Genomic DNA, 24554 nt, shown 5'->3' on the forward strand with positions numbered 1-24554 from the left:
GAGAGGTCAGAGGAAAATGGTCAGATTGGTTCGAGCTCTTTTGCCAGGAAGGATATAGTAACTCATAGCAACTCTTTACAACCATGGTGAGCAGAAAAGCATCTCAGCACGTAACCGTAGAACAGAAGACCACATCGGGTTCCACTCCTGCAGCCAAGAACAGGGATCTTAGAATCAAGAACAAGTTCCTATTAAAGTGGCCAGTTAGTGGATATCATTTATAAGTCTGAATTAAAAAAAAAAAAAAAAGTGTTAGTTTTCCGCCATGGGAAAGTCTTCAGGATAGAAGACTTTGTGCTTTAGTTTCTCTGGAAAATGCTGCACGCTTTGTGTGTGTGTGTGTGTGTGTGTGTGTGTGTGTGTGTGTGTGTGTGTGTGTGTGTGTGTGTGTGTGTGTTATAAACCTTAAGAAAGAGGAAAAAAATGAAGGTAGAAGTTGGTGATGGAACAACTGTTTTTATTCTATCCACATTCACTGGATATGAGCAATCGTGCGCTCTGATTGGCCACCCTACTACTAGGATATCAATTCATATACTGTGAGTAGAGAAAAACAAAATGGCAGCGCGCATCATGTCCGATGTATCACTTTGTATCAAGTATTTAAAAGAAACAGAAATAGCTAAAATAATATCCCCCCCCCCCCCCCCAATATCTCCTGTTCCACACTCCAGCCCAGTCGGTGGCAGTAATGCACCTTTATGTTGGTTTGCCAACTGCCAAAAAAAACCGAAAGAAGAAGAAAAACAAAATGGCGGAGAGTGTTGCTGAACCAACCGAGGACAAAATACAAACTCGACTCGAAAACAAAACCCCCAAAAATACAAAAAAAAAAGCAACAAAATATGGAATGAAAGTGTTTGATGGTAAGAACTTGTCTTTTTTTAATTTTTCAAGAATTATTATTATAACATTTTTCACAAATCGCTCCTGTCATTTCGACAGTTTGTTTACATTCTAAGCGGAAATGATTTTGTCGGACGTTTTGTATCAAGTTCTCATCTCATCTCATCATCTCTAGCCGCTTTATCCTTCTACAGGGTCGCAGGCAAGCTGGAGCCTATCCCAGCTGACTACGGGCGAAAGGCAGGGTACACCCTGGACAAGTCGCCAGGTCATCACAGGGCTGACACATAGACACAGACAACCATTCACACTCACATTCACACCTACAGTCAATTTAGAGTCACCAGTTAACCTAACCTGCATGTCTTTGGACTGTGGGGGAAACCGGAGCACCCGGAGGAAACCCACGCGGACACGGGGAGAACATGCAAACTCCACACAGAAAGGCCCTCGCCAGCCACGGGGCTCGAACCCGGACCTTCTTGCTGTGAGGCGACAGCGCTAACCACTACACCACCGTGCCGCCCTGTATCAAGTTCTTATTGATCAAATTTGCTAAAAATAAAAATGCTCTGTTTCTCAAAATCCAGTGAATGTCGATGGAATAAAACAGTTATTCCACTCAATCTCGTCGTACATGGAATATAGCTGCCTCGGTGCTACGCGCCTCATCGGCAATCAGCTCATGTACGACTAGATTTTGTAGAATAACTCTTAAATAGCAGCTGTTTATAACATCAGAGATAACAGGAGCTAACTTGTCTTGTGGATGTTCCACAACATGAAATGTAACTCTGAAAGGTTAAAAAGCATGATTGTTCATTGATTGATTAAAAATTGTAAAAAAAAAAAATTTGGTACATTGCTGTGCTGTAAGAGGAAACACTTCAGGATGTGCGGTTGTAGGAAAACAATCACAACAATCCACAGTGATTATTATCCTATAACAGCACACTGTCAGGCAGTGTTGTAGTCGAGTCACTAAACCTCGAGTCTGAGAACAAGACTCCATCCGCACCATGTGACGGTGTCTGTTGCTGCCTTTATGTGAAAGTGTCTCTGCTACTGTGTCGGACTAACGTTCCTGCTCGACTGCCCTGTTTTAGTTAACAGGCTACAGATAAAAAGCTAGTTCATTGCTCAGCAAGCCCCACCCACTATCAACAGAGCAATGAACACAGCGTGTCACTTCCTTCTCTGGGTGGAGTCTCACCAAATGACGATTGAAGTTCGAGGTCGTCCCCGTCGTCTCCTCGATAGTTCTTCTACATATGGAACACACAGCAGTGCATTTTTTTCCCACTGCACGAGAACTCTGTATAAGCAAAGCGGACAATCCTGGGGCGTCTCTCCAGGCGTTTTAGCGCCATTAACATTAGTTTGTTCCTCAGCATGACATATGAACAGGTGAATGTGCATTCTCTTGTACAAAATTAGTATCAAGTTAATGTAGATATAAATATCTTATGCCAAATTATTATGGCACGTTAGAAAAAAATAAAGAAAAAATCAGAGTCCTCGTCTCGAATTCATGAGTCCGAATGCAGTTAATGTATGAGTCCAAGTTGAGTCACGAGTCCTTAAAATTCATGTACTAAAAGCCTGCTGTCAGGTGATTTATTCCTTACATATCACTTCACCCTCGTTCAGAATATTTGCGAACAGGAATCGTCATTGGTCCTGGACTCTTTAGACAATATTTAGCTTTTTTCTAACAAACCTATACTTTAATTTTCTTTTCTCTAGCTCGGCAACATGTAAGTCCATCCTGTAGATGCACACATGTATTTTATATATATATATATACCAAGGAGATGCGCTATCACCACTGCTGTTCTGCATAGGCCTGAACCCCCTCAGTCAGATCATCACGAAGAGCGGCTACGGGTACCGATTCCGTAGTGGGACAACAATCAGCCACCTGCTCTACATGGATGACATCAAGCTGTATGCCAGGAACGAGCGAGAAATAGACTCGCTGATCCACACCACCCGGATCTACAGCGATGACATAGGGATGTCATTCGGATTGGACAAGTGTGGCCGGATGGTCTCAAAGAGAGGCAAGATCATCCGGACTGAGGGGATTGACCTACCAGAGGGCAACATAGGTGATATCCAAGACAGCTACAAGTACCTTGGCATTCCACAGGCTAATGGAAACCAAGAAGAGGCCACAAGGAAGTTAACCACAGCCAAATACCTCCAGAGAGTAAGGCAGGTCCTGAAAAGTCAGCTGAATGGTAAGAACAAGGTCCGAGCCATCAACATGTACGCACTACCAGTCATCAGATACCCCGCTGGTATCATAAACTGGCCAAAGGAGGAGATAGAAGCCACAGATATCAAGACTAGAAAGCTCCTCACCATGCATGGAGGGTTCCACTCCAAGTCCAGCACCCTGAGACTATACACTAAGCGGAAAGAGGGAGGCCGAGGGCTAGTGAGCGTCAAGACCACGGTCCAGGATGAAACATCGAAAATCCGAGAATACATCAGAAAGATGGCCCCAAAGGATGAACTGCTAAGTGAATGTCTCAGGCAGCAGAACGCTGATGAGAGTGCAGAGGAGGAGGAGGAACAGACAACCTGGAGAGACAAACCCCTACATGGCATGTACCACCGTCAGATAGAGGAAGTGGCTGATATCAAGAAATCCTACCAGTGGCTGGATAATGCAGGACTGACAGACAGCACAGAGGCACTAATCATGGCAGCACAAGAACAGGCCATAAGCACAAGAGCCATAGAGGCCAGGATCTACCAGAGTAGATCAGACCCAAGATGCAGACTGTGCAAAGAAGCCCCTGAAACAGTCCAGCACATAGTAGCAGGGTGTAAGATGCTAGCTGGATCAGCGTACATGGAGAGGCACAACCAAGTGGCTGGGATAGTATACAGGAACATCTGCAACCAGTATGGAATAGAAGTACCCAAGTCCCAATGGGCCATACCACAGAAGGTGGCTGAGAACAACAGGGCCAAGGTTCTGTGGGACTTCAGCTTCCAGACTGACAAACAGATCCTGGCTAACCAACCGGACATAGTGGTGGTGGACAAAGAGCAGAAGAGGGTGGTGGTGATAGATGTGGCGATCCCAGCTGACGCCAACATCAAGAAGAAGGAACATGAGAAACTTGAGAAGTATCAAGGGTTGAAAGAGCAGCTGGAACGGATGTGGAAGGTCAAGGGTTGCGTGGTCCCCGTGGTAGTGGGGGCACTTGGGGCAGTAACCCCCAAACTGGGAGAGTGGCTCCAGCAAATCCCAGGAACAACATCTGAAGCCTCAGTCCAGAAGAGTGCAGTACTAGGAACATCAAAGATACTGCGCAGAACCCTCAAACTCCCAGGCCTCTGGTAGAGGACCCGAGCTTGAGGATGACATGGATACCACCCCCCCGCCGGGGGTGAGAAGGAGATTTTTTTTTTTTTTTATATATATATATATATAAAACGAGTCTTCAACCACAGACTTGATATATACTGTCTATAAAACGAGTCTTCAACCACAGACTCGATATATACTGTCTATAAAATGAGTCTTCAACCACAGACTCGATATATACTGTCTATAAAACGAGTTTTCAACCACAGACTCGATATATACTGTCTATAAAACGAGTTTTCAACCACAGACTCGATATATACTGTCTATAAAACGAGTCTTCAACCACAGACTCAATATATACTGTATATAAAACGAGTCTTCAACCACAGACTCGATATATACTGTCTCTAAAACGAGTCTTCAACCACAGACTCGATATATACTGTATATAAAACGAGTCTTCAACCACAGACTCGATATATACTGTCTATAAAACGAGTCTTCAACCACAGACTCGATATATACTGTCTATAAAACGAGTCTTCAACCACAGACTCGATATATACTGTCTATAAAACGAGTCTTCAACCACAGACTCGATATATATACTGTCTATACAACGAGTCTTCAACCACAGACTCGATATATACTGTCTATAAAACGAGTCTTCAACCACAGACTCGATATATACTGTATATAAAACGAGTCTTCAACCACAGACTCGATATATACTGTATATAAAACGAGTCTTCAACCACAGACTCGATATATACTGTCTATAAAACGAGTCTTCAACCACAGATAACTGTATTGTGTGGTTGAAGTGCCCATGTGTGTGTTCTTGTGTACGTGTGTGTGTGTGTTGTGCATTGATCGAGCCCAAGCCTGGCTTTCTGAGCCGATCATTTCTTCTGAAGCACAGAATGAACACACCCGGTTTGCACAATGCTGGAATGAACAGGCTCATGAAAAAAGACACCCACTAAAATCTGATATACAATCAAGCCGCGTTTCTGTAGAGTCCAAATGGAATTATGATGATAACCGTTTGCAGATTACCATTTTAATGCTCATTTGATCTCAATATGCAGTCTGCTACCTCGTAATCTGTTTCGCTTTTTTTTTTTTTTACACCGAGTGTTTTCTTGTTCGCTGATTAACAACTTTGCGCATTAAAATGAACAGATTTAAAGCGTTCTGAAGTCGTAAAATCAGAGTCGAAACAACTCGGAGAAGCAATTTAATCAAATTTGGTGGCACATTCCTGACCTAATTTTGTACTTTGTTGGATAATAGCTTTATTTTGCAATATACACGCAAGACTTTGAAACAGAGCGAGTTCATAAATTCAATTTGAGCTTTATTACTGCCTTATGTAGACCTACATTAAAACACAGAGTGGATGGCTTCCTTATTCAGGCAGAGCCTAGATCACATTTGTAATTTTGAGCTATGGCTTCCTGCTTCAGAGTTATTCACTCCTAATCTGCTCAAATACTTTCTTGTTTTCTCTTTTTTTTATGAAAATATGCATTTGAAAATGCGAGGTCGTTTATATTTGTGATGCTTGCTGTAGTTACTATGGAACTCTAGAGCAGACATCTGTTAGTATTATGTTTCATGGCCTGTTTTCTTCAGATCGTTATTTATATTTTTTGGGATCTCAAGAATGCAACACAGTTTCCAGAGATAGTTGATTTATTCAGCAATAATGGTGTTTTATTGAGATAATGGAGAAGCCATGGTTTAATGGTTAGAGAAGCAGTTTTGGGATCAAAAAGTCACTGGTTTGATTCCCTGGACCAGCAGGGATGGCTGAAGTGCCCTTGAGCAAGGCACCTAACCTCCAACTGCTCCCCAGGCTGCTCTGGGTAGGTTGTACGTCGCTCTGGATAAGAGCATCTGCTAAATGCCTGTAATGTAATAATGAACTAAATGATTCAGCTTGTAGATGCCCTTTGGTTAAAAAAGAACCTCTAAAGATGTGACGTCTTAAATAGTTGACCGATAAGTCCGTACAATGAGAAAACCTCTCTTAAAGCATGCATAGTTTTCGTATTTATGCCAGCTGGGGTGGTTGACACAGTCCCCGTTGACATCGTCTTTAAAAAAGGACCCGTGTGGGCCCGTTATTAGCTTGCTAGTTATTTAAGATATGTAGGTAATGTTTAGCGACTGCATTCATAGCCTTTCAGTGCAACAACAGCTCATTTATACTTTATTCAATATAGTGAACACATGTACGGTAACTGCACAGAGGTCTGTCTAGTTACGTGTAGTGACATTTATTTTAAATCTTATGACAAACTAGATATTTATGTTGAGTAGACATGGAACAATATCTCATGCAACAGGAAATCGTGACACAAATTTAAAACAATTCAAATCGATGAAATAAAAAATGAATCACGATGAGCAGGCTTCGTAATCTCCTGAGTTATTCCTACCTGTAATTGCATTGTTTAGACAGCAGAGGGCGGATTAATATAGAGTAGCGGGAATGCACGTGACTTCACCATAGGTGGAAGTAACACAGCTCAAATGCCGCAAAAACACACAAAACATGATCAACTGCTCACTTACGTATCCCCCGCTCTCGCTTATATCAGAATGCAAGCGATCAAAGGAAGAGGACACTTATTATGAATGTTGACTTCAACAAATAATGAACCCTGAAACAAGTAAGTAAAGAGCAGTGTCTCTCCAGGAATTTCAAATACCATCCTGGTAAACTGTCATTTTGAAACAGCATTTTGCTTCTTGAAATAGCGTCAAAATCCACCCTATATGATTTGTAAATACATTCAGCTGGTAAACAGGAAGTCGATGTGGGACAGACCTGAAAACAGTATACACAGTATAGAACCCCAATCTGAAGTTTGATACCAAATACCAAGTGGCTATGATTTGTGGTTGCTGAAAAAAAGGGTGTCTTGGACGGACGGAAATATGGACGGACGGACCGAGGTAAACCAGTATATCCCCCTCCTTCAGAACAGGGGTATAAAAACAGATTTAAAATGGGAAAGAGCTGTTGTGCGATTGACTGGACAAATAGATTTAAAGCTAGACTGCCCTTTCAGATTTTTCAAGTGTAGGTCATAAAAATAATTTTTCCTGACACCCAATTATTTTTGTTTAGTGGACTGAAAGCGGCTGAATTCGAATCACAGACTTCCAATTTTATTTTATTTTTTAAAAGAACAATGAATTAATTTAAAGCCACATGGCCCTAAATTCACCGCTATTTTTTCCTGCTTCACCATGACACAATACAAGATACTACATCATGCATGACGTGGTGGGCTTTCCCCGTTCACGCAAGGCATTGTGGGATACAAATTTGAAACAGGAGAGAAAAATGGAGGACGTGAGTGTGCGAATGAAACATGAAAGACCAACTACAATAACAGAAAGCGAGAAGAAAAGACGTTATGTTATATGCGAAGGAAAGGAAACGCAGGACCAAACTAATAAATATCGGCGCTCAGCGAGCACCTCGGTGTGATCAGCTGTTCGTTTAGCAACAGAATGATGGAACTGTCAGTGCACGCTCAAAGGTAAACCTGCACATGCGCACACACACACACACACGGACTTCCTCTGTCTGCTTGACTGCACGAAGTGAGCGATTTCATGCAGATTATTTGCTTTAATCCCCTCAAATTAAATAACTTCCCAGCTACAGAATGGCCTGATATTTTGTGAGATATTACAGAAATAAACACATCACAATGACAAAATTTCAGAGGGAACCAAATTTCACTGACTTTATGAAATCGAAAGGCCATCTAGCTTTAACAGGAAATCAAAGCTCTCTTTTTGCAGATTGCTGAAAGCTAAAAAAAGAGAAGCAAATGGAGGTAATACAAATGTTCATGAAAGTTTATGAATAAAAGGCTTATTTGCTATTACTTTTTCATTTTAATAAAAGGAATATTTTCAATAATAGGCTATTATTTTACTCCAGCTTTAACAAATGTGGGTAAATGATTGTTGTTGGTTATTAAGAAAATTAAACAAAATGTTAATTTTAATTTAACAAAATGAATATGTAAGTGAGCCCTGTGATGACCTGGTGACTTGTCCAGGGTGTACCCCGCCTTTCGCCCGTAGTCAGCTGGGATAGGCACCAGCTTGCCTGCGACCCTGTAGAAGGATAAAGTGGCTAGAGATAATGAGATGAGATGGGAATATGTAAGTTGATAAAGAATAAATGTTTCTTTTTGGTAATAAAATTTTCTTCACTTATTATTTTTTTTCCAAAAGTATTGTGGAAAAATCTAATCGTAAACCCAGTGTCGTGAATCGAATCAAATCATAAATTGGATGAATCTCATTTCATTTCATTTCATTTCATTCATTCATTCATTCATTCATTCATTCATCATCAACAGACCAATTTGGTCCAATTACAGTGATGATAACAATTAAAACATAAAACCATAAAACCAACACTAAAAAGTACCAGATGTAAAACAGTAAACTATAAAATACATAATGTCAAACGACTTATGAGACCAAACAATTATACACGACTTAAAACATATGAAAATATACCAAATAAAATATAGTAATAATATAGTAATAAATATAATAATAATATAGTAATAAATATGGTAATAAAAATACTTGTCCACATCAGACTAAAAAAAAAAAAAAAACTTCATTCAAATAACATAATTTTTTATTCCATCTTAAAACAAGTCAAAGAAGTAAATAAATCAATGTCGTCATATTTCTGGAGATGGTTAAATTTGATCTGCGCCCTAACCAGTACATGATTGCTTCTAATATTTGTCCATCCAAGGCCTAGACGAAAAAGCTCCATGTGGTGCGACTGTCTAGACAGCGCATGCAACAATAGCTTTGATAGCAGATATGGACATTAAAAAAAAAAAAGAGTTCACAACTTTGTACAGAAACACATAATCATAAAAGTGACGACTAAGATAGAGTGGTGGCAAACCAAATTTTTTACATACGTTTTCATCCTGGTCTCTTTCATATAATACAGACGACTTGTAGCAAAAATTATTCAAAAACCTTCTTTGAACCGATTCTACTGATCGAATCATTACATGCCTAATGTTGAGCTAACATACTTCGGCCACGCGCCGTTCACTGCAGCACAAACTAGCTTTTTCAATAACAGCGTAACGCTTGTGAAATAGATTTGGTATCGGATTGTCTGTTTATTCAATGATTAAAAAATAGGTGCCCTATGGGTATATGTGGGTACTGCTTATAAATAAAGATGTTGTCTGTATGTGTGTGTGTGTGTATGGGTGTTTGTGTGTTATCAATTATCTTCAAAATAAAAACTTTTAATTTTAAAATTCAAGCGAATAGCAGAAGTTTGATCAATTATACTTTTAACTTTTACTCTTGGTTTTCACATTTGTCATATTTAAAAAAAAAACTTATTCATTGAAAAACATAAGTACTCATTACAAGTGGAGTAAAACAACAACAACAACATTATTATGGAATAACAATATATTTAATGAAGATAAATTTCAACAAATGAAAATGACATTATCTGTGGATGATAAGAATATTTTTCCAAAAGCAAATAACGTTTTATACTCAACTGACAGGGAAGTAGAGTAACAATGGTATTTTCAATACAACGGTGTAAAAAAATTCTAGTGGTATACTAATAACTGTATGTACTGAATTTTAATAATTTTAATAATGGTATATCAAATGTTTGTGAAGCAACAGCAACAACAATAAGAGAGGATCTTATACTATGCAGTGGTATCTAGTAACTTTGTAGTTGTTGTACAGCCTAAGTTTTCATTCTGACCTTTCAGAAGGACCAAACATAAGCTGCGATAATCAAAAGGTATAATTTTTTTTTCAAATAAGCACCATTTATTTGATATCGAATCAGTAGCCTTGACATCGAATCAGTAGCCTTGACGAACCAAGGGATAAATTTCATTTGTCTTTTTATCTGCCGATTATCTTCCAATACTACAAAGTTAAAACAAGGTTTTTCTTATTGAATTTCTAGTTCTGATTAGTTCCAAAGTTTATCAAGAAGTAGAACGGATAATTGAACTTGATCAGGATAAGTGCTGATTGCTTACGCAGTTTTGCTATTCTTACACTCATTCTTACATTCTTATCCTTGTTCTTGTGTGCCTTTGATAACGTGATCTATGGAATCAATTTTGTGCCAAAACGTTCATACAATACTTTTGAAATATCAAACAAAAACGACAAATCAAAATACAAAAAAAAAAAGTCAATTTTTTTAGACTGGCAAACAAATTATTCGTGTAATCGTGCAAAATATCAGTCTATTACTCTTCAGAAACCTTTTATTTTTGTTCCGCGTCTTTCTCAGTTTTGTTTGACGTAATTTATTTTGGTTGCGATTCCAGCTTTCTCGTTTGTGCTCCCTGACTTTTTGCTCACAGTTTTGGCACAAACTTCCCGTGTGGGTGGGCTGTCCAGGAGTGCATTCCCATTGGGTAACTTGTGTTTGACTGACAGCTACGCTCAGCCATTCCCTACTCAGATTCTGGTGGACTGTTTGACGAGTGACCGATCCATTGACGGTAAAGAAGGATCGAGTGGACTTCAGTGGCGACTATGATATTGAATTAATTCAACAAAGAGTAAGTACGGGACAGATGTGTTGTATGTGTTGCAGTAGTACACATTATGCAGGCGTTTTGTGGCAAGTCAAATGTTAGCCTTAGCTCCACTACCCAATATAATAGCTGTCTTGCTAACGTTAAACACGCCTACGTAATGTGTACTACTGCAACCCATACAACACATTTGTCCCATACTTACACTTTGTTGAATTAATTCAATATCATAGTCGCCACTGAAGTCCACTCGATCCTTGTTTACCGTCAATGGATCGGTCACTCGTCAAACAGTCCGCCAAAATCCGAGTAGGGAATGGCCGAGCGTAGCTGTCAGTCAAACACAAGTTAGCCAATGGGAATGCGTTCCTGGACAGCCCGCCCACACGTGAAGTTTGTGCCAAAACTGCAAGCAAAAAGTCAGGGAGCGCAAACGAGAAAGCTGGAATCGCAACCAAAATAAATTACGTCAAACAAAACTGAGAAAGACGCAGAACAAAAATAAAAGGTTTCTGAAGAGTAATAGACTGATATTTTGCACGATTACACGAATAATTTGTTTGTCAGTCTAAAAAAATTGACTTTTTTTTTCTTTTTTTGTATTTTGATTTGTCGTTTTTGTTTGATATTTCAAAAGTATTGTATGAACATTTTGGCACAAAATTGATTCCATAGATCACGATTTGCCGTTCTGGTGATTGTAATACTTACAGTTGTGTGAAAAAGAAAGTACACCCTCTTCCAGTTACATGGTTTTACCAATCAAGACATAACAAAAAAAAAAAAAAAATCATCTGATCCTTACCAGGTCCTAAAATGATCCAAATCTAACTTCAGGTGTAAAGCAACACACGACAGATTCCACCGTGTCATTATTTATTTAACAGAAATTAAGCGAAAACGCAGAATCCATGTGTGAAAAAGTAAGCACACCCTACGATTCAACAGCTTGTAGAACCACCTTTTGCAGCAATAACTCAAAGCAATCGTTTCCTGTATGATTTTATCAGTCTCTCACATTGTTACGGAGGAACTTCAGCCCACTCTTCTTTACAACATTGCTTCAGTTCATTCATGTTTGAGGGCATTTGTTTATGCACAGCTCTCTTAAGGTCCCGCCACAACAGCATTTTAATTGGGTTGAGGTCTGGGCTTTGGCTTGGCCATTCCAACACCTTGATTCTTTTCTTTTTCAGCCATTCTGCTGTAGATTTGCTGGTGTGCTTGGGATTATTGTCCTGTTGCATGACCCACTTGCAGTCAAGCGTTAGCTGTTGGACAGATGGCCTCACATTTATCTCTAGAATACTTTGGTATACAGAGGAGTTCATGGTTGACTCAATGGCTGCAAGGTGCCCAGGGTCCTGTGGCTGAAAAACAAGCCCGAATCATCACCCCTCCACCACCGTGCTCGATGGGTGGTACCGGTATGAGGTGTTTGTGCTGATATGCTGCGCTTGGTTTTCACCAAACATATCACTGTGCATTATGGCCAAACATTTCCACTTTGTTCCCATCTGCCCAAAGGACATTGTTCCAGAAGGCTTGTGGCTTGATCAGATGCATCTTTGCAAACCTAAGCCGTGCTGCCATGTTCTTTTTAGATAGAAGAGGCTTTCTTCTGGCAACCCTTCCAAACAAGCCATACTTGTACAGTCTTTTTCTGATTGTAATGTCATGATCTTTAACATTTAACATACTAACTGTGGCCTAGATGTAGTTCTTGTTTTGTTTTGTTTTTTGCAATTTCTCTGAGCATTGCATGGTCTGACCTTGGAGTAAATTTGCTGAGACATCCACTCCTGGAAAGATTGGCAACTGTCTTTAACGCTTTCCACTTCTGTATAATCTTTCTCACAGTCGAATGATGGATTTCCATTTGTTTGGAAATGGCCTGATAACCCTTCCCAGACTGATGTGCAGCAACAATTGCTTCTCTAAGATCATTGCTGATGTCTTTCCTCCTTGGCATTGTGTTAGCATGCACCTGAATGCTCCAGACCAGCAAACTGCCAAAACTTCTGCTTTTTAAGGCTACATCCACACGACAACGGCAACGAGATGTTATTTAAAAATATATCGCATCCAAATGGGCAACAATCAGTAAAATATCAGGTCCATATGGCAACGCAACGCTTGCTGAAAACGATGCAATACACATGCCACACCTCTAGGGGCGCTGTAAGACGGTCCCTTCGGAGACACCAGAACAATAGAAGAAGTAAGGACGCATGCGCATAATGCGCGAGACTTCATATTAGCCACAAAGTCAGGAAAATCTGTAAAATTACATTATAATGACCAAATACAATGAAAAGTATTTTTCCAGTCTCACCTGTGAAAGGTAATCCCATGTGATCTTGTTTGGACGGCAAACCTGTTGGTACAGTTAAACGCAGCTAATCTTTATTTTCCGCTTTGACCTCTCCAATATGGCGGCGAGGATGACGTATGATTCTACGCGGAAGGTGGCGTCTTTAATGGTCCGGAATAAATTGAATACTACACGTTGATGGATTAATTTGTTGTTTCTCACCTGTGAAAGGTAATCCCATGTGATCTCGTTTGGACGGTAAACCTGTTGGTACAGTTAAAGGCAGCACATGAATCTTTATTCTCCGCTTTGACTTATCCAATATGGCGGCGAGGATGACGTATGATTCTACGCGGAAGGCGGCGTCTTTAATGGTCCGGAATAAATTGAATGCTACACGTTGATGGATTAATTTGCTCCTCTACGCCCTTTTTGAGGAATGTATTGTCGGACTTAAATCAACATCTGAAGAGGTGAGATCGCTCCTTTTTTCCCCTATTTTTGCTGGCGGGATTGCACCATTACACAATAAATATTCACAGTGAAAATATTTTGTAAGCGCGTTTCATGAACCAAGTTATAGGATATGTTGACAACTCGCATCGCATCGCAATGAGAAGATCATTGGCACTACTGGTGTTAAGAATCAGACCATTTCATAAATGAATATTTTGCTGTAGAGCTGCAGTGTTTGTACAATTGCATGTTTTTGCTTCACTATTACTGTCACTATTCTGCTTCTTGCATTACTACTGTGAACTAACACTGAACATAATAATAATAATAATAATATCCAAGCTCGTGTTTCACTCTCACTAGTGCTCTGTAAGGCTTTTTCCTGGTGATATCCTGGTGATATTCGTTACACTTCTACCCGGCGTGAAGCACTCAGTCATGTGGTTGTGACGTCATCGTAAACAAATCCGTTCTACTCATCCAGACGACTTCACAACGGCAACATTGCCAGATCTTTCCACTCTGGAACCCGTTCTCAAAAAGATTGCGTTTTGGGCACCCAAAACGCCGGTGCCGTGTGGACGCCAAGCCGAAACGATAAGCAATTGTATCGGAGTCACCTGAATCCGTTGCCGTGTGGACAGGGCCTAAGAGGTGGCCACACTGGCTGATGATCAATTAACCTTCATCCTACCAAGTGGGGTCCATCTGGACCCCGCACCTATATGTTTGTTTGCCATTTTAAAAATATGTGACATACTGCCTCACCGTGTTATGAATTTGTCGGAATTTATGTCTTAATTAAAACACTAAAGCACCGGAAGATCAGCTTTTTGCATTGTGAAGGTATAATTAATTTGTTACTGGGGTCCAACCAGACCCCAGAGTAAAGTTTATCTGTCTTTCATTTTATAATTGAATAGCACACTGAAAGTTAACTTCTTTTATTTCTTTTATGTTCCATAATGAAACTACCAAGGCATTCCTTCTTGGAGTCCGTGTGGACCCCACTGCTGCAATAAGCACAGGCTGCAAAACAAAAGCCCTAAATTATTTTACAATTACTTTTTTGTTTTAAATTCTGTAAGAAAAGACCTAAGTTGTAATCCAGAATGTTTTACAGCTGCATGAGCTGCAAAAATCATGTATATAATGCCAATTTTTTTTTGTGGCGCTATAATTTGCTACATGTATGCTAGTTATTGCAATATTATTGCAATGTTATTGCATTTATAATACATCACTGATATTCAGCCATAGTGGATTTTGTTCTTCAATAAAGTTATGTCTGTTTGCTGCATTGAATTGGTTCTTACTGCATTGATTTCAAGGTATTCCCTCCTGGGGTCCATACGGACCCCGCTTGGTAGTTTGCGTATGTAAAATTGGCTGGTAGGATGAAGGTTAAGTGTGTTCTTTATGCCTTGGGCCCTTTAGTGTATTGCTGTTATTAATACAAGATGTTCTGAACAAAACTTATCTGGTGATATTGTCTTTATAAGCTTTAATTTTGAAGAAAAGTATTGGGGTCCAAATGGACCCCACATGGTAAGATTAAGGTGTAAAATAGCATGGTAGGATGAGGGTTAATCAAATTCATTTGATCAGCAACACCTGGCTGCTTACTACTATGGAAGCAGTAAGGGTTTACTTAATTTTTCACACACTGCTACTGCATTTTTGGCTTACTTTGTGTGAAATAAATAATGACAGCGTGAATATGTCATGTGTTATTGGTTATCTGAGGTTGTATTTGCCTAATTTTAAGACCTGGTAAGGACCAGATGATTTTTTTATTATGTCCTGACACTTAAAACCTAGACTTGAAAGAGGGTGTACTTTCTTTTTCACATGACTGTATGTGCATACGTATTGCACTATTGTTACACTCATCCTTATGTTCTTACAACACGATGATAACGCAAGATCAACTGTTTATATCGCGAGATCACGATTCGCCGTTCTGGTGATTGTAATGTTCACGTGCATACGGTATTATAATCCTTATGCGTATGTGCATGCGTATTGCGCGATTGTTACACTCTTACATTCTTACAGCATGATGACATATTGGTTAGCACCTCTATATGAGGCAGTAGCCACAAAAATTGGTCACGCTTATGACAGCTCAGACCTTTCTATTAGCAACAGAGATGAACATGTGGGAGATTTCGGCTACATCCACACGACAACGGCAACGAGATTTTTTTTTTTTTTTAAATATCGCGTCCACATGGGCAACGGATCAGTAAAATATCAGGTCCATATGGCAACGCAACGCTTGCTGAAAACGATGCAATACACATGCCACACCTCTACGTGCGCTGTAAGACGGTCCCATCGGAGACACCAGAACAATAGAAGAAGTAGACGCATGCGCATAAACCCCTTCTTCTGTAGCATCAGCCACATAAAGTTTTGATTATTAATCAGTAGCGTAAAACGAAAGACGTGGAAAGAGGAATGAATGGGGGTAGATGGAAGCCGGTACGCCAACATTCTGATATCCTCCAGAATTCTTTAATGGTCCGGAATAAATTGAATGCTACACGTTGATGGATTACTTTGTTCTTCTACGCCCTTTTTGAGGAATATATTGTCGGACTTAAACCAACATCTGAAGAGGTGAGATCGCTCCTTTTTTTTTTCCCTATTTTTGCTGGCGGGATTGTTTTTGTTTTGGGAAAGCAGTGAAAATATTTTGTAAGCGCGTTTCATGAACCAAGTTATAGGATTTGTTGACAACTCGCATCGAGTTCGTTATACTTCTACCCGGCGTGAAGCACTGACAGTCATGTGGTTGTGACGTCATCGTAAACAAATCCGTTCTACTCATCCAGACGACTTCGCAACGGCGCCGTTGCCAGATTTTTCCACTCTGGAACCCGTTCTCAAAAGATTTCGTTTTAGGGCACCCAAAACACCGGTGCCGTGTGGACGCCAGGCCGAAACGATAAACAATTTTATCAGATTCACCTGAATCCGTTGCCGTGTGGACAGGGCCTTCAGTGAAGACATTATGCAAGTCAACTCGCATAATAAAGCACACAATAAAGCTTCGGCAGTTCATGTGATCGTAAGAAAGCCCCTTTTTATTTCTAAATTACAAGAAAAGTATGTTATAATGTCCTAAAATCAGGCTTTGTTTTCTTGCAAGAATAAGGACGGGGGCATAAAAACATTATGCATGGTGTCTCCGGGCTTTTGTAAGTTGCAATAATGTGTGTAGAATATGTTTTGTTAATTTCTTGATTAATCAAAGACCCCGTAGCTCATCATAGCCTCCTCTAACATCACATTTTATAGCAGAAATGTGTACAGCAGTCAGCTGGGTGTAATCCTGTTGCTGTCTTTGCTACGCCAGCGGTTTTTACAGCAGGCCGCATCATGGTGTGCTGAAATGGCAGTAGATTAGGTCTGGGATTTCCCTGCATTTCAAATCGACAGATTGGTTCTGCCGCTGCTTCCGTGCACTTTGCCTCATCTCATATATCTGCAGTCCTTTAAAGGGCACATCTTGGGTAAATTCAGGAGCAAGATCAATGTAATTCTCCTATTTTATATTAAACTTTGGTCAAATATCTGTCACATTTTGCATTTTGTGCAATTTTTTTACCTTGCGCAATACCAGAAAAATTCAATTGAAATCAAGCCATTTGAGGCGAATTGGTCCGCCTCGGAAAAAACTTGCCATTTGGATTTCCCGACAAACATTGATTTTCGTGACGTCGCGTGCGGGACGCCTCCCTCTGAATCCTACGCCAGCGCTGGTTTGTTTATGAGAAAACGACCTGGTGGTTTTCTGCACATTTCTTCAACATTATCGCGTAATTATTAAAATGGTTAACAGATGTATCGTAGGAGGGTGTAGCAACACCAATCTTGATAGGATTAGTACTCATCGTTTTCCAAAAGACCGGACAATGAGAGAGAAATGGGAGCGCTTGGTCTACACAGGCTGTGCACTGAAACCGTGCAAAGCTCGCAAAGCCTGCTGGCGCTTCCGCAGGTGATGTCACAAATCTGGCTCCAGACTCCCTTGGGATTTTTCCAGACGCGTTTCATTATTTTATTTTTTTCTGCTGTAGACAGACGGCCTTGTGCAAAATTACCTTTCTGGATGAGTGTGTAAAGGGATATATTTTCATATAAAAAATACGAAATTGGTCCAGGATATGCACTTTAAACTAGACAAATATTCCAAAAAAGGCTCTTTCTTCTATAATAAAGATAGTTCTTGTGTTGGTCAGGCCATTTAGTCAAGCGGCTAAAATGACTGGTTGAAAATGCTAAAGGCAAATTAGGGCTCACTTCCTCCTCAGAAAGTCTGAGGGACCTCCAAGCACACATCCTGTCCTGGTGCCAGACAGAGTCACTCTGGGAACTCGGTACTGTTACAGTAGAGGATGTGCAGTCACGTGACCCGTCTGTGTTTACTCCGCCACATTGGACGGCTTCAGGATTGTTTACCTTGCGCGAGCGTAATGGATCCAGGGAGTAATCCCCAAGAAAATTCGGAAAATACCCCATCTACATCGCGCGATAACTTGTCTAAGTTTGTTCAGCATCTTGAAGGTGACGTGAGGCAGCGTTACATGGAAAAGTGTTCCAGGTTGGGGATTGCAGATCCGTACAACTTGCCGCAATCCTTGTTCAGGGAAATTCGGAGCTGCGGTGCCGGCGATTTGCCCGATCTGGCCTACCACGACGTTTACAATTTTCTTGTTAATCGTGAATCGTGTTACACTGGCAAAGCCCTCAAAGCTTACAACAGCCTGGAAGCTTATAAATATTTTGTTGCGGGATGGGTATCCCAACTATACCTCTGGAAGGTTCCGAAGAAGAATGTCTACTTGATAACCTCACGGGTAAGTGGCATTAAGACGTTTATCATAAAGAGACTATGCAGGACGTTTTATCGTAAGAATGTTCGAAATCTAAACTCAGTTCCAGATAATGACAGGGTTGTATGTTTTTGTCTGAAAAAAAATATCACAAATCACCGCTATCTTTATCTGTGCAGAATTATTATTCAATATCAGATATAAATGTATTAGAACAGTGGTTCTCAAACTTTTTTCACCAAGTACCACCTCAGAAAATACTTGGCTCTCCATGTACCACCATAATGACCAACATTAAAATACAGTAGCGTAGTAGGTCTAAGTATTCATTAAAAACAAGGTGGAGGTTTTATTTAACAAGTATATTTAATATTGTTGGCCACTGTAACATTACGCACAGTACTTTGAACAGTAACACTGTGTTTAAATATAGGAAAATAAAACACTGTCCTTAGATAATGAATCAAATAAAATTAATTGCACATAAAAGTGAAATAAACATTGTACTAAAATAAATCAAGCTGTATGGCAAAATATCTACTGTTCTTAATGCGCTCAATCAGTGTCTTTTTAACATCGTCAGCCATGTCGTTTATTCTCCTTGACACGGTGTCATTTGAAAGCGGCACCAAGTTTAACTCTCTGGCAGCTTTCTCTCCACACATGATACGTGTCATCTCTTTGGCTAATGGTAAACACAGCAGTTCCCCGATTGTGTGCGGCTTACCGGCTCTGGCGATCAGGAGGCTGGCACGATATGAAGCTTCCTGTGCTTTGGCTACGGGTGTACCATAGGACAGAATGGTGGACTTGGACTGCTTCAGTTCATCACGTTTTCATAAAAAAAATCCATTGGTTTGTCCTTTAGTGCTGTGTGTTTGGTTGTAAGATGCCGTTTGAGATGCGATGGGCTCATTGCTCAGAACGTCGCCGAATACAACACACTGCGGCCTGGGCAGCTCCTCTGTCCCGCTCCAAATGAATCCCAGTTTTATGTATTTTTCATCATACTTCCTCCTCACTGGTTTCTGCTGTTTCCTAGCAGTTCTGGGGCTGGTTTTGCCACTGTCGTTAGCATCCGTGCTCGGCTCACGCACGTTCTCTTCAGTTCTCCCTCTCTCCTGATCCACGCTCCCATTCGTGAATTTAAGCCACGACAGTAATTTTGTCATACTCGTCATAATTAGCAAAGCCACCTCCACCTTTTCCCATCACAGCCTAGTCTACCAATGGCGGATAACCGTCTGTCAGCGGAACCGGCGGGAATGCGTACGTATGCTACGTATGGCTACCCAGAAGCACTTGCAAACTTTTTTAAATTATTAACTTAATTTGTATTTCCTTTCATTTTCTTGTCATCGGTTGATAAGATATTTTCATCCATTCGGATAATATGGATAGTATTTCACTTTTTTTTTTAGATTTATATTTAATTAAGTGATTCTTTGGCGTACCACTAGAATGGAGCCCGCGTACCACTAGTGGTACGCGTACCACAGTTTGAGAATCTCTGTATTAGAAGATTACACCTACCTGATATGAAGTGTTCACTACAAATTCGGCTGGTAGAACTGGGGTACCAGTTTTCTCTTCGCACAGCGGACACCCATTTTGCGCGTCTCTCCTCGTCTGCGGGGAATCTATAAAATGACGGGCCCTCCTTTTGGCCCTGTCTATTGGTACAACCAAATGCTGAACAAGATATAACCAACCATTCTCGAAAGATCTACTCCCACACACTTGATAATTAGAACGGGTTCGTCTAAGTTCTATGCGCGGCCATGCCGTCCAAGATGGCAGATAAACAAATATCACGTGACCTCGTGACGTCACGTGCACGCTCTCTATAAGATTTGCTTGTGTGCTTGTGTTTTGCTTGTACTTAAGGGTTTTTTTTTGGCAAAGCTGTTCCTCTTGAGCAAATGCCTCAACCGTGTCCCATATCACAAATGGCACAGTGCCCTGCATTCCCTCTTTTAGCAGTGCTGCCTTTCAGCTGCTGATACCTCACTAATTAATGGCGCTACATATCTGAATGGATTGTCGAAAGCCGAATTTTACACGCTTGACTGTGTCATGACTTCTAATTGTTTAGAGCTGGTGGATTACAGCTACTGCACTGGTAATGTATTAATGCACTAAATGCTAAGAAATAAAGGCTTCGTATGATATAAATTTACCCTTCACCCCAAATGTGGGACAAACCTGAAGCCTGAGAGAAGCAGATTTCAGGCAGACAAGTTGGTTTAACAACAGGAGAAAGAAAAACTTGACTTCCTGTTAACTTTTGCAAAAGAAACAAGAAGACAGGCCCTGTGTCCAAAATCGCTCACTCGTTCACTACTCCCTACTCCCGATATAGGGAATTACTATATAGAGGACTATATACTGAGCTCATTGGTAAAATGAAAAAACGCTTTCGGACACTACTCCGTCGCACAATTAAAATGTGCCAGATCAGTCAGCTGGTGGGTTTTCAAAATAATAAACACATGCATGTATTTTTGTGATAAATCCGTATTTTACTGAGCGCATTTCCCACATTAATCAATACAAAGTGCCTGCATCTTTCATTTTTTAAAAAATCAAGGCTGAATACTTTCTTCTTTGCCGCTGCCTTTTATTAAATCAAATTTGAGACTTTTAATTTGATTCCTTTCAGCAGGACCGCAATGCATGATGGGATATATTGCTTTGGTTAGTGACCATCGTTGTACACTACTTTTCGTGATGCATTGTGGGAAACTTTAAGTGCACTATATGGGGTGTAAATAACCCTCAGTAAGTTTTTGGACAGCATTACAAAATGGTGTCCTCACTATATAGTGCCCTATATAGTGAGTAGGGAGCGATTTCGGACATATCACAACATGCACGATATGCATCGCCGTCCTTTTAAATATATCAAGAGGAAATAAAGATGCTAGCCAGACTCATATAATCTCTTTATTTCACAACTCATAGCCAATATGTTTGCTCACAATGAGGTCATAAACGATAACATCAAAAACTTACTGTGGCTACACATTCGTAACTCTTCCCAGGGATTCGTAGATTTGTTTGTTTGTTTCTCTTTGTCAGTATTAATGCAATTAACTAGCTAACTCGCTATGAGTTATTACATTACTTTAGCTACCATTTTTTAGTTCATTATAATTAGAATTTGCTTACTGCTACCAGTGTTGTAGTCGAGTGTCTAAACCTCGAGTTTGAGTCCAGTCTCGAGTCCTCGGTGGTCAAGTCCGAGTCATTAAAGAAAATTTCAAGTCGAGTCCACTGTTGACCTGAGTCGAGTCCGAGAACAAGACTCCATCCGCACCATGTGACGGTGGCTGTTGCTGCCTTTATGTGAAAGCGTCTCTGCTACTGTGTCGGACTAACGTTCCTGCTCGACTGCCCCGTTTTAATTAATAGGCTACAGATAAAAAGCTTGTTCATCACTCAGCAAACCCCGCCCACTATCAACAGGGCAAATAACATGAGAGAGGGTTAACACTAGCTAGTTCATCGCTCAGCAAGCCCCACCCACTATCAACAGAGCAATGAACATAGTGTGTCACTTCCTTCTCTGGGTGGAGTCTCGCCAAATGACGATTGAAGTTTGAGGTCGTCCCCGTCGTCTCCTCGATAGTTCTTCTACATATGGAACACGTAGCAGTGCATTTTTTCCCACTGCACGAGAAGTCTGTATAAGCAAAGCGGACAATCCTGGGGTGTCTCTCCAGGCATTTTAACGCCGTTAACGTTAGTTTGTTCCTGAACAGAAATAGAAATAAAAATAAAAATGATCTGTTTCTCAAAATCTAGTGAATGTTGATAGAATAAAAGAGTTATTTCATGTACTCTCGTTGTACATGGATTATAGCCAACTCGGTGCTACGCGCCTCATCGGCTATCAGCTTATGTACGACTCGATTTCGTGGAATAACTGTTAAATATAAGATTTCGTCTATATCGCTCAGCCCTAGGTAGAAGGTGTGGCCTAAAGGGTAAAGCGGAAATGAGGGTGTATTAGAACTGGCTCGGATGATAGTATAGCTTCTGTTTGATGGCTTTTAGTGGTCCATCCATCCTTAATCCATAGCCGCTTATCCTGTGCAGGGTCGCAGGCAAGCTGGAACCTATCCCAGCTGACTACGGGCGAAAGGCGGGGTACACCCTGGACAAGTCGCCAGGTCATTGCAGGGCTGACACATAGACACAGACAACCATTCACACTCACATTCACACCTACGCTCAATTTAGAGTCATCAGTTAACCTAACCTGCATGTCTTTGGACTGTGGGGGAAACCGGAGCACCGGGAGGAAACCCATGCAGACATGAGGAGAACATGCAAACTCCGCACAGAAAGGCCCCCGTTGGCCACCGGGCTCAAACCCAGAACCTTATTTCTGTGAGGTGACAGTGCTAACCACTACACCACCATGCCACCTGTTTTTTTTTAGTGGTGTTACTGGCTAAATGTGATTTGAAGTGGGTGATGGTTTATACATGCATTATGCATAGCTAATTGGGAGCTGGGAGCTAATTGGCTCTTATTGTTTTCCTAACATAAGCTACAAGACTAAGTAAGCATAGTTGAGTGAGTAGATTTGGGGACAATGGTATTGATTTTTGGCCGTAATGCTTCACTATATAAGAGATTTACCAAAAATCTGGTGAGCGTATAATGTGGAGTAAATATATGATAGTTGACTTACTAAGTTATGACAGTGAAATTTGTTGCTAGATTATCCAGAGCAACATACAACACACCCAGAGCAGCCTGGGGAGCAGTTGGGGGTTAGGTGCTTTGCTTGAGGGCACTTCAGCCGTTCCTGCTGGTCCGGGGAACCAAACCAGCAACCTTTTGGTCCCAAAGCTGCTTCTCTAACCAAGGTTCAACATTTGAATTATGCATGTTTTCATATAACAGAGGGTCTGAAAAAGTTTCTCTAATGGAAAAAGACCAGGTAAAGAAAAATTACTCACAGCAAAAACTGAGTGAGAGAAAAGAAAATTTACTAAAACAAACAACAACAGGATTTCCCAATGAATCCTGGGGAGCATTTGGGGGTTAGGTGCCTTGCTTGAGGGCACTTCAACTGTTCCTGCTGGTCCAGGGAATCAAACCAGCAACTTTTTGGTCCCAAGGCTGCTTCTCTACCCATTAGGCCATGGGCTCCCTTTTGATGAGCTGATGATCCTTGAGCACATTCAGATCATACAAGACCTTTTGCACTGTCAGATCCAGACTGCGCATCTATCTAATATTTTTTATCTAAAATCAAACTAGCAACCAAAGTGTGAGAATACTGAAGCTCATGATGAATCTGCTTCATGGAAATGCATTTGGCATTCTTTGCATGCACCGTGGGATTCATCATAGCGAGTACAGGTATTGCTTCGGGACGCAGGAAAAGATCCACGCTGTGACTGAAAAAGACAGTGTGAACAAATGCCATAAATCATCTGTGATCCAGCACGGTGGCGCACAGACATCAGACCTGACATAATCCACCCTGTCATGGATTCCACACTTTGGGAGACAGATTAATATTAACCTGACATGCCGGAATTTTCCTGTTGACTCACTGAGTCATGAGGAGGGGTTGGGGGGGGGGGGACCCTAAAATAAATCTAATGCTCGTGTGGAAGAAAGCGCCCCAGGCAGGAACTGTCTTTTCATATATTTTTTCACCTTTTCATTTCAGTATTCAGAGTCGCTGAGGTATGAGGCTGGTTAGGTAAACGAAGCGTCTCATGCTCTGTCTTTTTCAGGTGGGTTCGATGGATTTCATGGTGATGAAGCGCTCTCAGATGTACGGGATGAGCAGTAATCCGTACTCTCAGCAGCAGCAGCAGGGTGGCCCCTATCCTAGTCAGCCGTATGGATCTCCTTCGACACACAGATACCCGATGGCCATGCAGGGCAGAGGACAAATGAGCATGGGTGCGATGCCATATCCTCAGCAACAGGTATGCTTTTATTCATTTCAGTGTTAACTGAGTTAATAATCTTTATGCCACAGCACTGTTAGATTCTCAACTCTCAAATGATCAGTCAGAAGGTGGTGATTAGTTCTCTATAACAGCAGCCCTGACTGGAGTTTCAGCTGTACAGTGGTGCTTGAAAGTTTGTGAACCCTTTACAATTTTCTATATTTCTGCATAAAT

The 24554-nt window shown here is 40.9% G+C and overlaps 1 protein-coding gene across 1 annotated transcript in view; it reads left to right on the forward strand.

The window, feature by feature from the left end:
* The window catches only part of LOC132894622 (AT-rich interactive domain-containing protein 1B-like), a 657256-nt gene that overhangs the window by 65641 nt on the left and 567061 nt on the right, over positions 1-24554 (forward strand). The window contains exon 2 of the mRNA XM_060934699.1: positions 24159-24356. Coding sequence (XP_060790682.1) covers positions 24159-24356 — 198 coding nt within the window. The remainder of the gene's footprint in view (positions 1-24158; positions 24357-24554) is intronic.

The sequence above is a fragment of the Neoarius graeffei genome, chromosome 11 (assembly GCF_027579695.1).
Source record: "Neoarius graeffei isolate fNeoGra1 chromosome 11, fNeoGra1.pri, whole genome shotgun sequence".
Taxonomy (NCBI): domain Eukaryota; kingdom Metazoa; phylum Chordata; class Actinopteri; order Siluriformes; family Ariidae; genus Neoarius; species Neoarius graeffei.